Here is a 17,033-nt window from a genome sequence, read left to right as displayed (position 1 = left end):
GACGTGAGCGGGTGCGGGACGTGCACCCCGGGTGCTGGGGACCCCGATCCCCGGCGTCAATGTTGGGATCGGGGCCCCAGGAGCAGCGGCGGCGGCGGCGGCGACGACGAGGGACTGACCTGTGCGGCGAGGATCGTTGGAGGTGAGTGACAGCCTCCTGCTGTTGCTTAGCAACAGCTCCCAGCATGCAAAAAGGGCATGCTGGGAGCTGTAGTTATGCAACAGCAGGAGGCAGACCACCACAACTCCCAGCATTCCCTTATGGGCATGCTGGGACTTGTAGTTTTGCAACAGCTGGAGGCACATTCTTTCTATGGAAAAGTGTACCTTCAGCTGTTGTATAACTACAACTCCCAGCTTGCACAATCAGCTAAAGTGCATGCTGGGAGTTGTAGTGGTGCATCTGGTGGTTGCATAACTACAACTCCCAGCATGCCCGTTGGCTGTCGGTGACTGCTGAGAGTTTTAGTTTTGCAACAGCTGAAGGCACACTGAGTTAAGTAGCAAACCAGTGTGTCTCCAGCTGTTGCATAACTACAATCCCCAGCATCCCCAGCCAAAGTAGTATGCCTCCAGCTGTTGCATAACTACAACACCCAGCATGCCCTTCCGCTGTCCGTACATGCTGGGGGTTGTAGCTTTTGCAACAGCTGAAGGCACACTGGTTGCAAAACACTGAGTTTGTTACCAAACTCGGTGTTTCACAACCAGTGTGCCTCCAGCTGTTGCATAACTACAACACCCAGCATGCCCTTCCGCTGTCCGTACATGCTGGGAGTTGTAGTTTTGCAACAGCTGGATGGTCCCCCCCCTCCCCCCAATGTGAATGTACAGGGTACACTCACATGGGCGGAGGATTACAGTAAGTATTCGGCTGCAAGTTTGAGGTGCGGCAAAAGTTCTGCCGCAGCTCAAACTGCCAGCGAGAAACTACTGTGAACCCCCGCCCGTGTGACTGTACCCTAAAAACACTACACTACACTAACACACAATAAAATAAAAAGTAAAAAACACTACATATACACATACCCCTACACAGACCCCCTCCCCAATAAAAATGAAAAACGTCTGGTACGCCACTGTTTCAAAAACGGAGCCTCCAGCTGTTGCAAAACAACTACTCCCAGTATTGCCAGATAGCCGTTGACTGTCTAGGCATGCTGGGAGTTTTACAACAGCTGGAGGCACCCTGTTTGGGAATCACTGGCGTAGAATACCCCTATGTCCACCCCTATGCAAGTCCCTAATTTAGGCCTCAAATGCGCATGGCGCTCTCACTTTGTAGCCCTGTCGTCTTTCAAGGCAACAGTTTAGGGTCACATATGGGGTATCGCCGTACTCGGGAGAAATTGCCTAACAAATTTTGGGGGGTATTTTCTGCTATTACCCTTTTAAAAAATGTAAATTTTTTGGGAAAACAAGCATTTTAGGTAAAAAAATATATATATTTTTTTACATATGCAAAAGTTGTGAAACACCTGTAGGGTATTAAGGTTCAAATTACCCCTTGTTACGTTTCCCGAGGGGTCTAGTTTCCAAAATGGTATGCCATGTGTTTTTTTTTTTTTTTGCTGTTCTGGCACCATAGGGGCTTCCTAAATGCGGTATGCCCCCAGAGCAAAATTTGCTTCCAAAAAGCCAAATGTTACTCCTTCTCTTCTGAGACCTGTAGTGCGCCAGCAGAGCACTTTTCACCCCCATATGGGGTGTTTTCTTAATCGGGAGAAATTGGGCTTCAAATTTTGGGGGGTATTTTCTGCTATTACCCTTTTTAAAAATGTAAAATTTTTGGGAAACCAAGCATTTTAGGTAAAAAATATATATATTTTTTTTACATATGCAAAAGTCGTGAATCACCTGTAGGGTATTAAGGTTCACTTTACCCCTTGTTACGTTCCCTGAGGGGTCTAGTTTCCAAAATGGTATGCCATGTGTTTTTTTTTTTTTGCTGTCCTGGCACCATAGGGGCTTCCTAAATGCGGCATGCCCCCCAAAAACCATTTGTCGCCCCTTCCCTTCTGAGTCCTCTACTGTGCCCGCCGAACGATTAACATAGACATATGAGGTATGTGCTTACTCGAGAGAAATTGGGTTTCAAATACAAGTAAAAAATTTCTCCTTTTTACCCCTTGCAAAAATTCATAAATTGGGTCTACAAGAACATGCGAGTGTAAAAAATGAAGATTTTGAATTTTCTCCTTCACTTTGCTGCTATTCCTGTGAAACACCTAAAGGGTTAATACACTTACTGAATGTCATTTTGAATACTTTGGGGGGTGTAGTTTTTATAAAGGGGTCTTTTATGGGGTATTTCTAATATGAAGACCCTTCAAATCCACTTCAAAACTGAACTGGTCCCTGAAAAATAGTGAGTTTGAAAATTTTGTGAAAAATTTCAAAATTGCTGCTGAACTTTGAAGCCCTCTGGTGTCTTCCAAAAGTAAAAACTCATAAATTTTATGATGCAAACATAAAGTAGACATATTGTATATGTGAACCCAAAAAATATATATTTTGAATATCCATTTTCCTTACAAGCAGAGAGCTTCAAAGTTAGAAAAATGCAAAATTTTCATTTTTTTCATCAAATTTGGGGATTTTTCACCAAGAAAGGATGCAAGTTACCATAAAATGTTACCACTAAGTTAAAGTAGAATATGTCACGAAAAAACAATCTCGGAATCAGAATGATAACTGAAAGCATTCCAGAGTTATTAATGTTTAAAGTGACAGTGGTCAGAATTGCAAAAAACGCTCCGGTCCTTAAGGTATAAAATGGCCTGGTCCTTAAGGGGTTAAGGGGTTAACAAAATAGTTTTTTTTTTTTATATATACTTGCAGTAGGCATTGCCTTTGTGAATACTGAGCTCTGTATTATCCCTTTTCTTACGGAATGCACTCAAACCCAAAAAGGTATCACAGCACAAGATTATGAAATGATGACTTTCTTGCTAATATAAGCCCTTCTTATACAAACCAGAAAATGGAAACTACACCTGGCACAGCTGAAACAGGCATCTGGCTCTTTTACGCCTGGGCTCGGAACTCTATATCATTACAAGACTCAGTCCATAAATACATATCAGGAGGTAGCAGCAGTTCAACGCATAGCATCATACGTAGACAGAAGAAGTATGGCACGAACCATACTTTAGCATTTTGTTCTTTGCTGTGTATATTTGGTGGGGGAGATATTTATACACTACTGTAATTTCTGTTAAGCAATTAATAACACTTTTTTTTGTCGTCACAGTTTGAAAGATCTCTTGTGCTGCTTAGAAAATATAAAAATATGTGAGAGTTCATTTTTGTGCCTCTTTTGTTTCTTGGTGCCAAAATGGGTTTTTTTGCCGCCGTACTGAATTTCCCCCCAAAAAATGTATTAGTTTAGTGTCAAAAGTGCTAATTTGAGCACCAAATTTAAATCCCTCCCACAAAAGAAAAAAAAAAAAACTACAACCATTTCTGTGATTTCTACACTAGCAAAGAGCTGGTGTAAATTTTTTTCATGTAAAATGGACTTTAATCTCCTAAAATATGTAAAACATGAAATTTACATAACCACACCCACTTTTGCAAAACTGTTGTTATACGTGTAAGCATTTGATCATTCTTATGTAAAACACTTTGAATATCTGATGGTGCATGTTTATGATGGTATATTGTGGTGGCCCAGTACACCCCTTTAACCTTGCTGTCCTGTCTGGCAGACTCTAATGCAGTGTTCCCTGAGTCCACTCCTCCATTGTTTATGTTAAATGGTTAATTATACCTTGTGTTATCTATTGGAATGTCTGGTCATATAACCAGGGAAGGTGCCAGTGACCAGGTGACTTGTGGGTGACCTATAGGACCCCTCCAAAGTCTCCCCCATATAAACCCTGGGAGGAGCTAGCTAGCCAGTTTAGACCTGAGAATGTCTGGTGTCCTGTAGACAAAAATATGCCTAATCACCAATGTGGAAAAAGCATGGAGAACCAGAAAATACAACTTTTAATGTTACTAATAAAATATGAATAAAAAAAAAAAACATCCAATGTAAGTGCCTTAAAAAAAAAAAAAAATAATAATAATATTAAATATATGTCATTTTTCGCTGGTTTACAAATAATGACTCAGTCATAGAGGTACTTTGCACTTATAGTTATAAGAGTGCTCAGCCCTCCAACAACAATCATGCGTAACCAGGATCACACCATGAGGTCTCCTATAACACTAGTATCAAGTCCTGAGTATCAGGAAACACAACATGAGATTCCCGTCATGCAACACAACATGTTGTGTTTCCTGATACTCAGGACTTGATACTAGTGTTACAGGAGACCTCATGGTGTGATCCTGGTTACGCATGATTGTTGTTGGAGGGCTGAGCACTCTTATAACTATAAGTGCAAAGTACCTCTATGACTGAGTCATTGGGCCTCATTTATTAAGCTGAAACCGACCAGTTTTTGTCTGGTTATTTTGGCACAGAGTGTCTGAGACATGTCTGCACCAGTCTGCGCCAGTGTGCGACAGTGTGTGCCTGGAAAATCCGCCAAATACGACATTGCACTGTGAAAAGCCGAAAAGGGGGCGTGGCCTGTTGCGGGCGTGGTCGGCCCAAAAAGGGGCTTGGTTTTGCAAACCCGACCGATTTACTATTGAATTCACATAAAATCCTGTGGATAAATGGCTGGAAATATCCACCTAGAAAAAGCTGGTCAGAAAATGTTCCCGACTTTTCCCAATAGTAAATAGAGAGGAATCCTGCAAGTCTGAAACAACTTTTCACACTAGTAAAAACCCAAAACTCTTAGTAAATGAGGCCCATTATTTCTAAACTGTCGAAAAATGACATATATTTAATACTTTTTTTTGTTTTGTTTTAAAGGCACTTACACTGGGTGTTTTTTTGATTCATATTTTATTAGTAACAATAACAGTTATATTTTATGGTTCTCCACGCTTTTTCCACATTGGTGATTAGGCATATTTTTGTTATATATCCCTGGGAGTTTAGTTATGATTTAGGTCTGTCTGCTGGACCCATACAAAATAAACAGAAGCCCTTTTCTTTGTCCTGTGGAGACCCAAGGCCTACCACGCAGCCACGCTTCCACTAACCAAGTGCCCCATGGGTGAATGTCAAAACCTGGTAAGCTACACAAGGGGTGAAGTCTAGTCAGTCCTAGTCAAGTCAGTCAAGATCAGTCTGTCTAAAGTCAGCGTGGTTCTGCAGCAATTAATCCAAGTCCACTACAAGTCCCAGTGAACCTGCAAGTCTCTAAGGTCACTGGTCACTTCCTTGGACCTAACTGAGCTGTAAAGACTATTCCATCTGCCTACCTCAGTAAAGCTGGCCTTGGTCCGTAACTTGGCATCAGAGTCATTATTTGCCCCGTGCCTGGCCCAGGATTCAGCAGCCTTACCTTTGGGTGGTGTAGAGGTAAAACCACGCCCTGGTGTCAAGAACACAAGGGGTTAATGCCATCTGCCCCATAGGTAATAACATCTGCCCTTATGACACCCTCACCTCAACATTATATAATTGATATAAATCTTATGTGCTTGTAGGAAATGGGTGTCTCACATAATGTTTCCTAGCAGTCATCTACAATGTAAGCTTTTTTAAAGCATGTCTATTAGAAAAGCTTTTTTTTTTCCTTTGTCTTAAATAATGCTAGCAGGCTTCCCAATTTAGGCTTCACATCACAATTTGGCTTTAGGTTACGTAGATATATTATGGCATCCTATAAAAATGGGGCCTGTGTCTGTCCATGAACGAATATGTCAGCACCCTATTTTGACAGGTTGCCAATGTATCTGTCCAACATACAGCCAAATCGCAGTGTAAAAGCACCCTAACAGTACAGTTACCTTGCTGGACTCAATAATGCACCCCTTCTTATTTGCATGTTGCTGTATGTGAATCATTTACAATTAAGTAACCTAAGTTAACAGCAATTTGTAAGTGCCACAATCTATTACCTCTTTAAGATTTACGCTATTGAGCCTGCCAAATTAAATTTATATGGGCAGAAAATGGCCCAAATGTAGTAACTAGCTGACTATGTTTGGGCCATAGAAGTGGGCAGTGCAGTGCATCACAGTATATGTCAGCAGCCCTGTTTTAAATAGAACACACTGCATTACAGGGGTTATCCAGGAATAGAAAAGCAGAGCTACTTTCTATCAAAAAACGCTCCCTTCTGTCTCCAGGTTGGGTGTGGTTTTGCAGCTCTGTTCCATTGAAGTGAATGGAGCCAAGTTGTAATACCGCACACAACCTGAAGACAGACGTGGAGCTGTTTTTGAAAAAAATTTGTTGTGTTTTTCTATTCCTGGATAACCCCTTTAAAGGGGTACTCCGTTGAAAAACTTTTTTTTTTTAAATCAACTGGTGCCAGAAAGTTAAACAGATTTGTAAATTACTTCTATTAAAAAATCTTAATCCTTCCTGTACTTAGCTGCTGAATACTACAGCGGAAATTATTTTCTTTTTGAAACACAGAACTGTCTGCTGACATCACGAGTACAGTGCTCTCTGCTGACATCTCTGTCCATTTTATGAACTGTCCAGAACAGCATATGTTTGCTATGGGGATTTCCTTTTACCCTGGACAGTTCCTAAAAATGGACAGAGATGTCAGCCGAGAGCAGTGTGCTCATGATTCAGCAGAGAGCTCTTTGTTTCAAATGGAAAAGAATTTCCACTGTAGTATTCAGCAGCTAATAAGTACAGGAAGGATTAAGATTTTTTAATAGAAGTAATTTACAAATCTGTTGAACTTTCTGGCAACAGTTGATTAAAAAAAAAAAAAAAAAAAGTTTTTCACCGGAGTACCCCTTTAATGCAACCCAGCCTGTGCTGTTGGACTGTTGAATCCATGCTTCTACTTCTAAGGCCAGTAGGCGGCATTTTTACTTTACCTATTTAATATAAGTATTAAGAATTTAAACCAGTGATATACAGCTATCCATCTTTATATTACAAACGTTTATTACCGTAATAAACATAATTATACATAAACAAATGTTTATTAAACTCAAAAAAGTGTAATATTTTATAATGACGTTTATTTTTAGAAATTACAAATTTTGTGAAACTCCAGTGAAAGGAAAAAACAAAAACTAGGAAAAAGTAAAATAAATCATTTCATCTTTATTAACATCCACATTTAAAGCCAAAACAAGGAAAACAGTTTTTAGTATAAAATGCATATGATGAATATTTTACATTGCATTTTGTACACTATTTACATATTATTTACACATAATTGTATATTTACACATATACGATATATCTACATGCAGAATCCTTAATAAATTATAACAATTGGAGAATGAGATTTCATTTTTAAATTGTGAACAAAAGGAAACACAAAATGTTTGGAATCATTATTATTGATCATGAATAATGAATTAATGATCAATAATAATAACAGCAACAAATAACTGTAAAAGCTATTCAGATGGTCAGTATGATCTTCCATGCATGCTCACATTCATTGGTGGTGTATCACTTTAATATGCTTGAGATGCCTAGAAAAATATATATGGGGGTTAGAATTTTCAAATCTATCAATAGATATTGTAGACATTATAGATAATTGGTAGATATAACATTTGCATGCTTGGGATGCTAATTGTATCCACTTTCATGTGGATTTCGTCATCTAATTTGCATCCAAATCTAAAATCCATAACAAGTAATTGAATCCTATCACTTACCGATTGGTTTTTCTCAGAAGAGCCTTTACTTCTTTTAAGTCAGGACTGACACATATGGGAACACTTCGTTTTTTTAGAAATGCCCTGTTAGAAGACAACAATGAGCCTTTTTTAATATTACGTTTTTTATAGGTATTTTTTCAACCTTCATTTTCAGTTGCAATTGAAATCCACAGAAATCTTAGAAGGTATGAATAATAATAATAAATAATAATGATAATTATTATTAATAATAAAATTAATAATCATTAATATAATAATCATTGATAAGATTTTTGATGGTTGCTTATTGTTAATCCTAAACAGTAGAGATGAGCGAACTTACAGTAAATTCGATTAGTCACGAACTTCTCGGCTCGGCAGTTGATGGCTTATCCTGCATAAATTAGTTCAGCTTTCAGGTGCTTCAATGGGCTGGAAAAGGTGGATACAGTCCTAGGAGACTCTTTCCTAGGAATGTATCCACCTTTTCCAGCCCACCGGAGCACCTGAAGGCTGAACTAATTTACGCAGGATAAGTCATCAACTGCCGAGCCGAGAAGTTTGTGACGAATTGGAATTTACTGTAAGTTCGCTCATCTCTACTAAACAGTATTGTAGCTGTCAACAAGCTTCTACATGCTGTAAGGTAAAATCTCTGACATATTGTACCTTACAGCATGTTGGCCACAAAGCCCATATGGTTTTAACCCCTTCCTGCCCTAGGAAGTATGCATACGTTCAAGTTGCTAGCTAGTAAGCGCAACTGAACGTATGCCTAAGTCCTAGCGATCTCCTTCACAGAGCATAAGTCCTAGCTGCAGGAGATCGTCGGCGGGACCTGGCTGTCGATCACAGCCAGGGTCCTGCCGCAGCTGCCGAGATCAAGATCGCACCAGTCGCTGCAGCATTAACACCATAGATGCCGTGATAAGTCCTGATCACGGAATCTATGGGGTTGAGAGGGGGGAGGGGGCTCCCTCTGTCCACCAACGGCGATCCCGCAATGCGATTGCAGGATCCCGTTGGTTGCCATGGCAGCAGGAGGCTAGCTGATGGCCTAATACGGCAGCCTGTGAGGTCCAGCCATAGGCTGGATCGCATAGGCTGTTACTCAGTGTAGTACTGACTGTTATACTGTGCTGCATGACAGATGTAGTGCAGCATAGTATAATCTGTAAAAAGTGAACAGTAAAAAAAAAAAAAGCTTTTAAATAAATAAAGTGTAAATTTTTTTTATAAATGCCCCTTTCCCAATAAAACCCTATATTATCACCCAAAAAATACATAATGCCCAAACCTGGCATTGGATGAAAAATAAAAAAGTAATGGTCAGAACATGACAGCACAAAAAAGGGGAAAAAAGGATTTTGTTGAAAAAAGGAAAGAGAACATAAAAAAGCTACATAAATTAGGTATCGCCATAATCATACTGACCCACAGAATAAAAATAACATCATTTTTACCATACAGTGAATGCCATAAAAAAATGTCTTTGAATTTCTGACAATATTTTTTAGCCTAATGAATAAACAAAGATTTACCACTAATATAAAGTACAGTATGTCACGAAAAAGCAATCTCAGAATTGCGTTGCTAAGTAAAAGCATGTCAGAGAGAAACATGCCAGGTTTAAAAAAATTGGGCTTGGTTATTAAGGTAAAAATGACAATTACAGGTCTATAAAGTGCAGCCTGGAAGCACAGTGTTCCTATCCTGAATTAGGGGTATGTGTATAAAAAACATATACAGTGATCCCTCAACTTACAATGGCCTCAACATACAATAGTTTCAACATACAATGTTTTTTTCTGGACCATTGTAACTTGAAACCAGACTCAACATACGATGCTACGGACAGTCCAGATCTATGAAATATGTCACAACTGGAGGAACTGACCAATCAGAATGGGCATTTTACTGGTAAATCACCTGCATTACTGAAGTGCATTCACTTACTGGCTGTCTGGTAGCGCCCCCTACAGTACAGGGAAGAACTACAAGTTCTGTACTACTCCTTACCTGTGCCAGGGTTAGCTGCTCCTTTGGACACCAAGTAAGGGTGGCTCCATTTGGGAAACTGTGTGTACTGTATAGGACCCTGAAGAAGCCCCTGTCCTCTACAAAAACCATTGTACCCCAACCAGGGTGCCTCCAGCTGTTGCAAAACTACAACTCCCAGCATGCACGGACAGCCAACGGCTGTCCGGGCATGCTGGGAGTTGTAGTTTTGCAACAGCTGGAGGCACCCTGGTTGGGAAACACTGACATAGACATTGATTTACAGCTCCCAGCAGATCTTTCTTACTTTTATATGTATTACTGTATTAGTTATCTACTTATTTTTCTTTAATCCTCACTTATTCTTATTTTTAGATGACATTTTGGTGGCTTCATAACCAATTACCAGGTTTCCATTGAGTTATGGTCTCAACATACAATGGTTTGAACATACAATGGTCGTCCTGGAACCAATTAATATTGTAACTTGAGGGACCACTGTACACTCTTAAAGGGGTATTCCAGGCAAAACCTTTTTTTATATATATATATCAACTGGCTCCGGAAAGTTAAACAGATTTGTAAATTATTTCTATTTAAAAATCTTAATCCTTCCAATAGTTATTAGCTTCTGAAGTTTTCTGTCTAACTGCTCAATGATGATGTCACGTCCCGGGAGCTGTGCATGATGGGAGAATATCCCCATAGGAACTGCACAGCTCCCGGGACGTGAGTCATCAAGAGCAGTTAGACAGAAAACAACAACTCAACTTCAGAAGCTAATAACTATTGGAAGGATTAAGATTTTTTTAAATAGAAGTAATTTACAAATCTGTTTTACTTTCCGAAGCCAGTTGATATATAAAAAAAAAGTTTTGACCTGGAATACCCCTTTAAAGCTGGGCTACTATGCATGCATGTTGGAGAATATTGCCATTGAATGAAAACATTTAGTTAAAGGGTACCTTTCATCAAAAAATATTTTAATATATTATAGATTAATGTATGCAGAATAACTTTCCAATTGCATGTTATTAAAAAATATGCTTCTTTCTATTTAATTTTCCACTTTGAAAAAATGACCACTAGGGGTCTCCCTACCAGTCCTTTTTTATATATTTCAGACTCATGCTGGAGTCCTAAATCTCAGACTGCAGCCGGAACACAGACAAACTCAGCACTGCTCACTGCCAGGGATTTTTTTCTGTGTCCCGGCTGCAGTCTGAGATTTAGGACTCCAGCATGAGTCTGAAATATATAAAAAAGGACTGGTAGGGAGACCCCTAGTGGTCATTTTTTCAAAGTGGAAAATTAAATAGAAAGAAGCATATTTTTTAATAACATGCAATTGTAAAGTTATTCTGCATACATTCATCTATAATATATCAAAAGTTTTTTTGATGAAAGGTATCCTTTAATTTTTAACTACTCATAATAAGTGAAGTAATTGCCTTAACATATGACCGCATTCTGTGCGTACTACACGCCATCTACTTACATGTATTCAACATTTTCACATGTAGAACTTCTGGGATAAATCTCCAACTTTTCAACTGCCTTTATTTTGAGTTTCTTAGAAAATTTGGTGCACAGACAGCGATTCCCTCGAGGTATAGCAGCTCCTGAAGGAGTAATAGTTATGAGTCAGCTAAAAATAATGCCGTAATAAAAAAATCATTTTATAACTTCATATAAATGTACCTTGTAATAAAGTAGCAGACAGCAGCACAGCACAGATGACGGCAGCAATCTTGTAGTCCATAATGACTGGATAAAGTGTCTGGCGAGCTGTTAATTCAGGCAGTTGATCGGAAGGAGAGACGACTGTATATATAGGTCTGTGATACATTGCATCATCACAAGTGGAAATTCCTAACAACCTCAATTTCCTCTACATGATAGCAACTTAGCAGAAGAGAAAGTGCAACTTAAGGCCTTCTTTAATGAAAATAAAACCTAATACGTGTATCAATGTATCAAAATCTTATCCTGCAAAGTTCCACAATAAATGAGTTGCGCACTTAAATGGTTACTGTTGTTTCAAACAACTTTCCTTCATTTGATAGCTAAATGATTCCTAACATTTTTGTTTCCCAAAAATGATTCGTTACCCAAGAAAAAGCCCTAATGTCTTGGCCACTTCCATCACAGAACTTTCATTAATATTGTCTAGTGCTATCTTAGTGCCCCATTATTAGTGCCAGCAAACCCAATCATTAATAGTGGTGGCAAAGTACCACAATATTGTCATCATAGCGCCACAAGAAAAAGTGCCAGCAGTGTGCAATTAATTAAAGGGGTACTCCGGTGGAAAACGTTTTCTTTCTAGATCAACTGATGCCAGAAAGTTAAACAGATTTGTAAATTACTTCTATTAAAAAATCTTAATTCTTCCAGTACTTATTAGCGGCTATATATTACAGAGGAAAATCTTTTCTTTTTGGATTTATTTTCTGTCACGACCACAGTGCTTTTTGCTGACACCTCTGCTGTCAGGAACTGTCCAGAGTAGGAGAAAATCCCCATAGCAAACATATGCTGCTTTGGACAGTTCCTAAAATGGAAAGAGGTGTCAGCCGAGAGCATTGTGGTTGTGACAAAAAAGAAAGAAATCCCAAAAGAAAAGAATTTTCCTCTGTAGTATACAGCCGCTAATAAGTACTGGAAGGATTAAGAATTTTTAATATAATTAATTTACAAGTCTGTTCAACTTTCTGGCACCAGTTGATAAAAAAAAAAAAAAAGTTTTCACCGGAGTACCCCTTTAACGACCACGGACGTAAATGTACGTCCTGGTTTGACGGGACTTCCCGCACCAGGTAGATTGCGTGGATGTCCGCCATTAACCCCTCAGATGCCGTGATCAATACAGATCACGGGATCTGCGCCAGTGCGGTACTTTTAATGGGTGATCGGATCGCCCGCAGCGCTGCCGCGGTGATCCAATCATCCAGCATGGCGGCCGGAGGTCCACTCACCTGGTTCTGCTGACCTCTGCTGTCCATTTTAGGAACTTTCCAGAGCAGCATATGTTTTTTGTGGGGATTTTCTCCTGCTCTGGACAGTTCCAAAAATGGGCAGCAGAGGTCAGCAGAGAGCACTGTGGTCATGACATCAGAGAAATCCAAAAAGAAAAGCATTTCTTCTGTAGTATATAGCCCCTAAAAAGTACTGGAAGTATTAAGATTTTTTAATAGAAGTAATTTACAAATCTGTTTAACTTTCTGGCACCAGTTGATTTAAAAAAAAAAAGTTTTCCACAGGAGTACCCCTTTAACCCCTTAAGGACCAAGCCCATTTTCACCTTAAGGACAAGGTCAATTTTATTTTTGCGTTTAGTTTTTTTGCTCCTCGCCTTCTAAAATCCATAACTCCTTTATATTTCTATCTACAGACCCATATAAGGGCTTGCGTGACCAATTGTACTCTGTAATGAAACCTCTCATTTTACCATAAATGTACGGTGAACCCCAAAATATTTTTTTAGGGAGGAAATTTAAATGAAAACCACAATTTTGCGCATTTTGGAGGGTTTTGTTTTCACACTATACACTTTACAGTAAAAATGATGTGTTCTTTATTCTGTGGGTCAATACGATTAAAATGATACCCATGGCTAGATACTTTTATGTTTTTGTACCGCTAAAAAAAAATCTAAAACTTTTTGTACAAAATCAGTAATCTAAAATTGCCCTATTTTGACCACCTATAACTTTTTCATTTTTCTGTATATAGGGCGGCATGAGGGCTCATTGTTTGCGCCGTCATCTTTACTTTTTATCGATACCTCATTTGCATATATAAAACTTTTAGATAATTTTTAATAATTTTTTTAATAAAATGTGACAAAAACGCTGCATTTTTGGATTTTTTAATTGTTTACGTTTACGCCATTCACCGTACGGGATAATTAACATTATATTTTGATAGTACGGACATTTATGCACGCGGTGATAACAAATATGTTCATTAAAAAAATATTTTACTCTTTTTGGCGGTAAAATGGGAAAAACTGACAATTTTCATTTTGATTGGGGGAGGGGATTTTTCCCTTTTTTTTTTACTTTTTATTTTTACATTTTTCAAATTTTATTTTATACTTTTTATGTCCCCATAGGGGACTATCTATAGCAATCCTTTGATTGCTAATATTGTTCAGTGCTATGTATAGGACACAGCACTGATCAATATTATCGGTCATCTTCTGCTCTGGTCTGCTCGATCGCAGACCAGAGCAGAAGACCCCGGGAGACGGCTGGAGCCAGGTGAGGGGACCTCCGACCACCATGCTGGATGATCAGATCGCCGCGGCAGCGCTGCGGGCGATCCGATCATCCATTCAAAGTAACGCACTGCTGCAGATGCCGTGATCTGTATTGATCACGGCATCTGAGGGGTTAATGGTGGCCATCCGCGCGATCGCGGATGTCGGCCATTACGGGCGGGTCCCCGGCTGCTACTAGCATCCGGAACCTGCCGTTTATGATGCGAGCACCGTTCCGATGCTCACGGTCATGCACAGGTCGTAAATGTAAGTCCTGGTGCGGGAAGTCCCTCCAAACCAGGACGTACATTTACGTCCGTGGTCATTAAGGGGTTAAGGGTACGTTCACACTGGCAGATCTGAAGCAAGTGATTGTTGAATCAATGATGTTATTGTGTAATGAATGCTAGTATCTTGTTGTGCTGTGTTGTTACCCTAGAAAATGTTTTATTCAATATGCATATGAGATCTTTGGTGCACTGGAGGCATTACTTTTTCTAGGAGCACCGATATGCCCACTTTGACTCCCCTCCCCCCATATTCTTCTTCTCATTTATCTAAGTCAGGCATGGCTATAGGAGGAGGTGAGGGGGGTCCAATTGAGCATAGTGGTGCTCCTAGTCATTTGCTCCCAGTGCCCCGAAGAGCACGTTTAAATATTGAAGAAAAAACTTTTTCCCAGGCCACAATGCTGCCTATCAAGACTATAGTACAGTTTACCAGGCATGTTTAAAAAAAATGTAAAAAAAACAAGTACGTGAACCAGCAATTCGATAATCCTCAAAACATGTGCATAACACTGCCTAAAAGCTCTAAAGACCTGTAACCTAACAGACATGGTGGCACATCCACTACATGAAAAATGATCTAATTCTTCTTAGCAACATTTATTAAACTAACAGATTGTTCGTGTACTTTATGATAATGAAGTGCAAGCCCGCTGGCCACATCACAGCCACCTGTAAGTAGCGGGTCCCTAACGTCCCTAGCATAAAATGACATAGCACTGAGTGGCAACCACCACAACATCTGTGCCCACCAGGGGAACGACCCACTGGCAGAGCTGCCCCAATGGCACTCAAACCAGTCCCAGGACTGCACCTCCCCACAGACACGGCGCCGAAGCAGCAATGGATGCCACACAGCACCACACCAGTGTGAACAGGTGCAAAAGCTCACTTACCATGTGCTCCCAGTCGGAGACTGGGAGAATGCCCGAAAGAATGGGCCCTATGCAGCTTTCTGCCAAATTTATATAGGCCTGGGCTGAGGGGGAGGGGCAGAGTGCTAACCAAATAAAAACATAAAAAAAGAGGGGGATAGAAAACACAATGGCTGACATTTCTCACTGTCTTTAGACTGTTTTTTGTGTCTACAAAAGGCACAAAAAAGGCGCAAGCAGGGTTTATTTGCGCCTTTTTTGCGCCTTTTGGTTTACACATTTCTGCTGATTTTGAGTTACAATCCACTGATTTTGGAAATACACATGATATAGAAGGGTTTTATGAACTGCACCTTTTTGTGAAAAGGTGCAGAAAAGGCGCAAAACCATTGAAAACCTCTAAAACTACACCAGCCCAGACTTATCTTAGCTTTTTGGTGTATGTGAATAGAGAGATTTCAAAAACTGTGACCTGCACAAAATTTATCAAATGCTCTGTGATCATTTAATAAATTTGGTGCTCCTACACATCACCAGCACACAAAAAAAGGTGTAGAAAAATGCTTCACTTACACCTACAATGATAAATGCTGGACAATGTGAATTCAAATAGAGAAAACAGACATGGTCGCACATCCACAACATGCATAATGATCTAAGGCTCCATTCACATTGTGTTTTTGACTTAAGTTTATCGCAGCCAGGGTCCAGCTGGTAATGGCCGACATCCGGGATCGTGCTGATTTCTACCATTAACCCCTCAGATGCCTTGATCAATACAGATCATGGCATCTGCAGAAATGCGGTCAGAAATATGGATGATCGGATCGCCCGCAGCGATTAAAACGAAAAAATAAATAAAAAAATGGTACCAATGAAAACTACATATCACGGCACAAAAAAAGAGCCCCCATGCAGCTCTATGTAAAGACAAATAAAATAGTTATAGAGGTAAGAAGAAGATCATTTTAAGCAGACTTTAAAGGGTACCTCTCATCAAATAAACTTTTGATATATTTTAGATTAATGAATGTTGAATAACTTTCCAATAGCATGTTAATGAAAAATATGCTTCTTTCTATTGTATTTTTCCCGATCAGTCCTGTCAGCAAGCATTTCTGACTCATGCTGGAGTCCTAAACACTCAGAGCTGCCAGCCTGCTTTGTTCACAGCCAAACAGGCTGTGAACAAAGCAGGCTGGCAGCTCTGAATGTTCTCCTTTGTGAACAAAGCAGACTGGCAGCTCGTAGTGTTTAGGACTCCAGCATGAGTCTGAAATGCTTGCTGCCAGGACTGGTAGGGAGACCCCTAGTGGTAATTTCTTCAAAATGGAAAATTAAATAGAAAGAAGCATATTTTTTTTAATAACATGCAATTGTAAAGTTATTCTGCATACATTAATCTATAATATATCAAAAGTTTTTTTGATGAGAGGTACCCTTTAAGCACTTCCTCCCCTCGCACAGTGCTCTGAACTGTGTTACTGAAGAGGAGAGAAAAAAGGTATTTTCATGGGGTTTTAAAGAAAAATAAATGCAGGGATAGACTTAGTCAGAGTCAGGGACAGATGGGGGGGATTAGGGAGAGTTTAGATGGTGATAGGTACTCTTTAACCCCTTAAGGACCCAGCCCATTTTCACCTTAACCCCTTAAGGACGCAACTCATTTTCACCTCAAGGACAGAGCCATTTTTTGCAATTCTGACCACTGTCACTTTAAGCATTAATAACTCTAAGATGCTTTTACCAGTAATTCTGATTCTGAGATAGTTTTTTTGTGACATTCTACTTTATTTTGGTGGTAAATGTTCGTCGTTACTTGCATCCTTTCTTGGTGAAAAATCCCCAAATTTCATGAAAATTTAGAAAATTTTGCATTTTTCTAACTTTGAAACTCTGTGTTTGTTAGGAAAA

The 17,033-nt window shown here is 39.5% G+C and overlaps 1 protein-coding gene and 1 long non-coding RNA gene across 3 annotated transcripts in view; one reads left to right on the top strand and one right to left on the bottom strand.

Moving 5' to 3' along the window:
* Positions 1 to 17,033, top strand: part of LOC130363371 (uncharacterized) — a 114,784-nt gene that overhangs the window by 64,733 nt on the left and 33,018 nt on the right. The window lies entirely within an intron of this gene.
* On the bottom strand, positions 7,165 to 11,481 carry LOC130363338 (C-X-C motif chemokine 10-like). Its single transcript, XM_056568702.1, has 4 exons — positions 11,395 to 11,481; positions 11,192 to 11,315; positions 7,714 to 7,797; positions 7,165 to 7,524 (listed from the first exon to the last, which is right to left on the bottom strand). Exons 1-4 carry the CDS (start codon positions 11,453 to 11,455, stop codon positions 7,488 to 7,490), a joined length of 306 nt encoding a protein of 101 aa, XP_056424677.1. The 5' UTR covers positions 11,456 to 11,481; the 3' UTR covers positions 7,165 to 7,487.

Source organism: Hyla sarda, chromosome 1 (assembly GCF_029499605.1).
Source record: "Hyla sarda isolate aHylSar1 chromosome 1, aHylSar1.hap1, whole genome shotgun sequence".
NCBI classification, from domain to species: domain Eukaryota; kingdom Metazoa; phylum Chordata; class Amphibia; order Anura; family Hylidae; genus Hyla; species Hyla sarda.
The sequence above is the reverse complement of the archived record's forward strand: the minus strand, read 5'-3'. Positions and strand labels throughout refer to the sequence as shown.

Bases quoted from the DNA above. Each gene is read 5' to 3' on its own strand.
- LOC130363338 (XM_056568702.1), bottom strand. From the start codon at position 11,455: ATGGACTACAAGATTGCTGCCGTCATCTGTGCTGTGCTGCTGTCTGCT. The intron at 11,316-11,394 runs GTACATTTATAT...TTACTCCTTCAG, and splicing joins GTCTGCTACTTTATTACAAG to GAGCTGCTATACCTCGAGGG. The intron at 7,798-11,191 runs GTAAGTAGATGG...GTCTTCTAACAG, and splicing joins TGTGAAAATGTTGAATACAT to GGCATTTCTAAAAAAACGAA.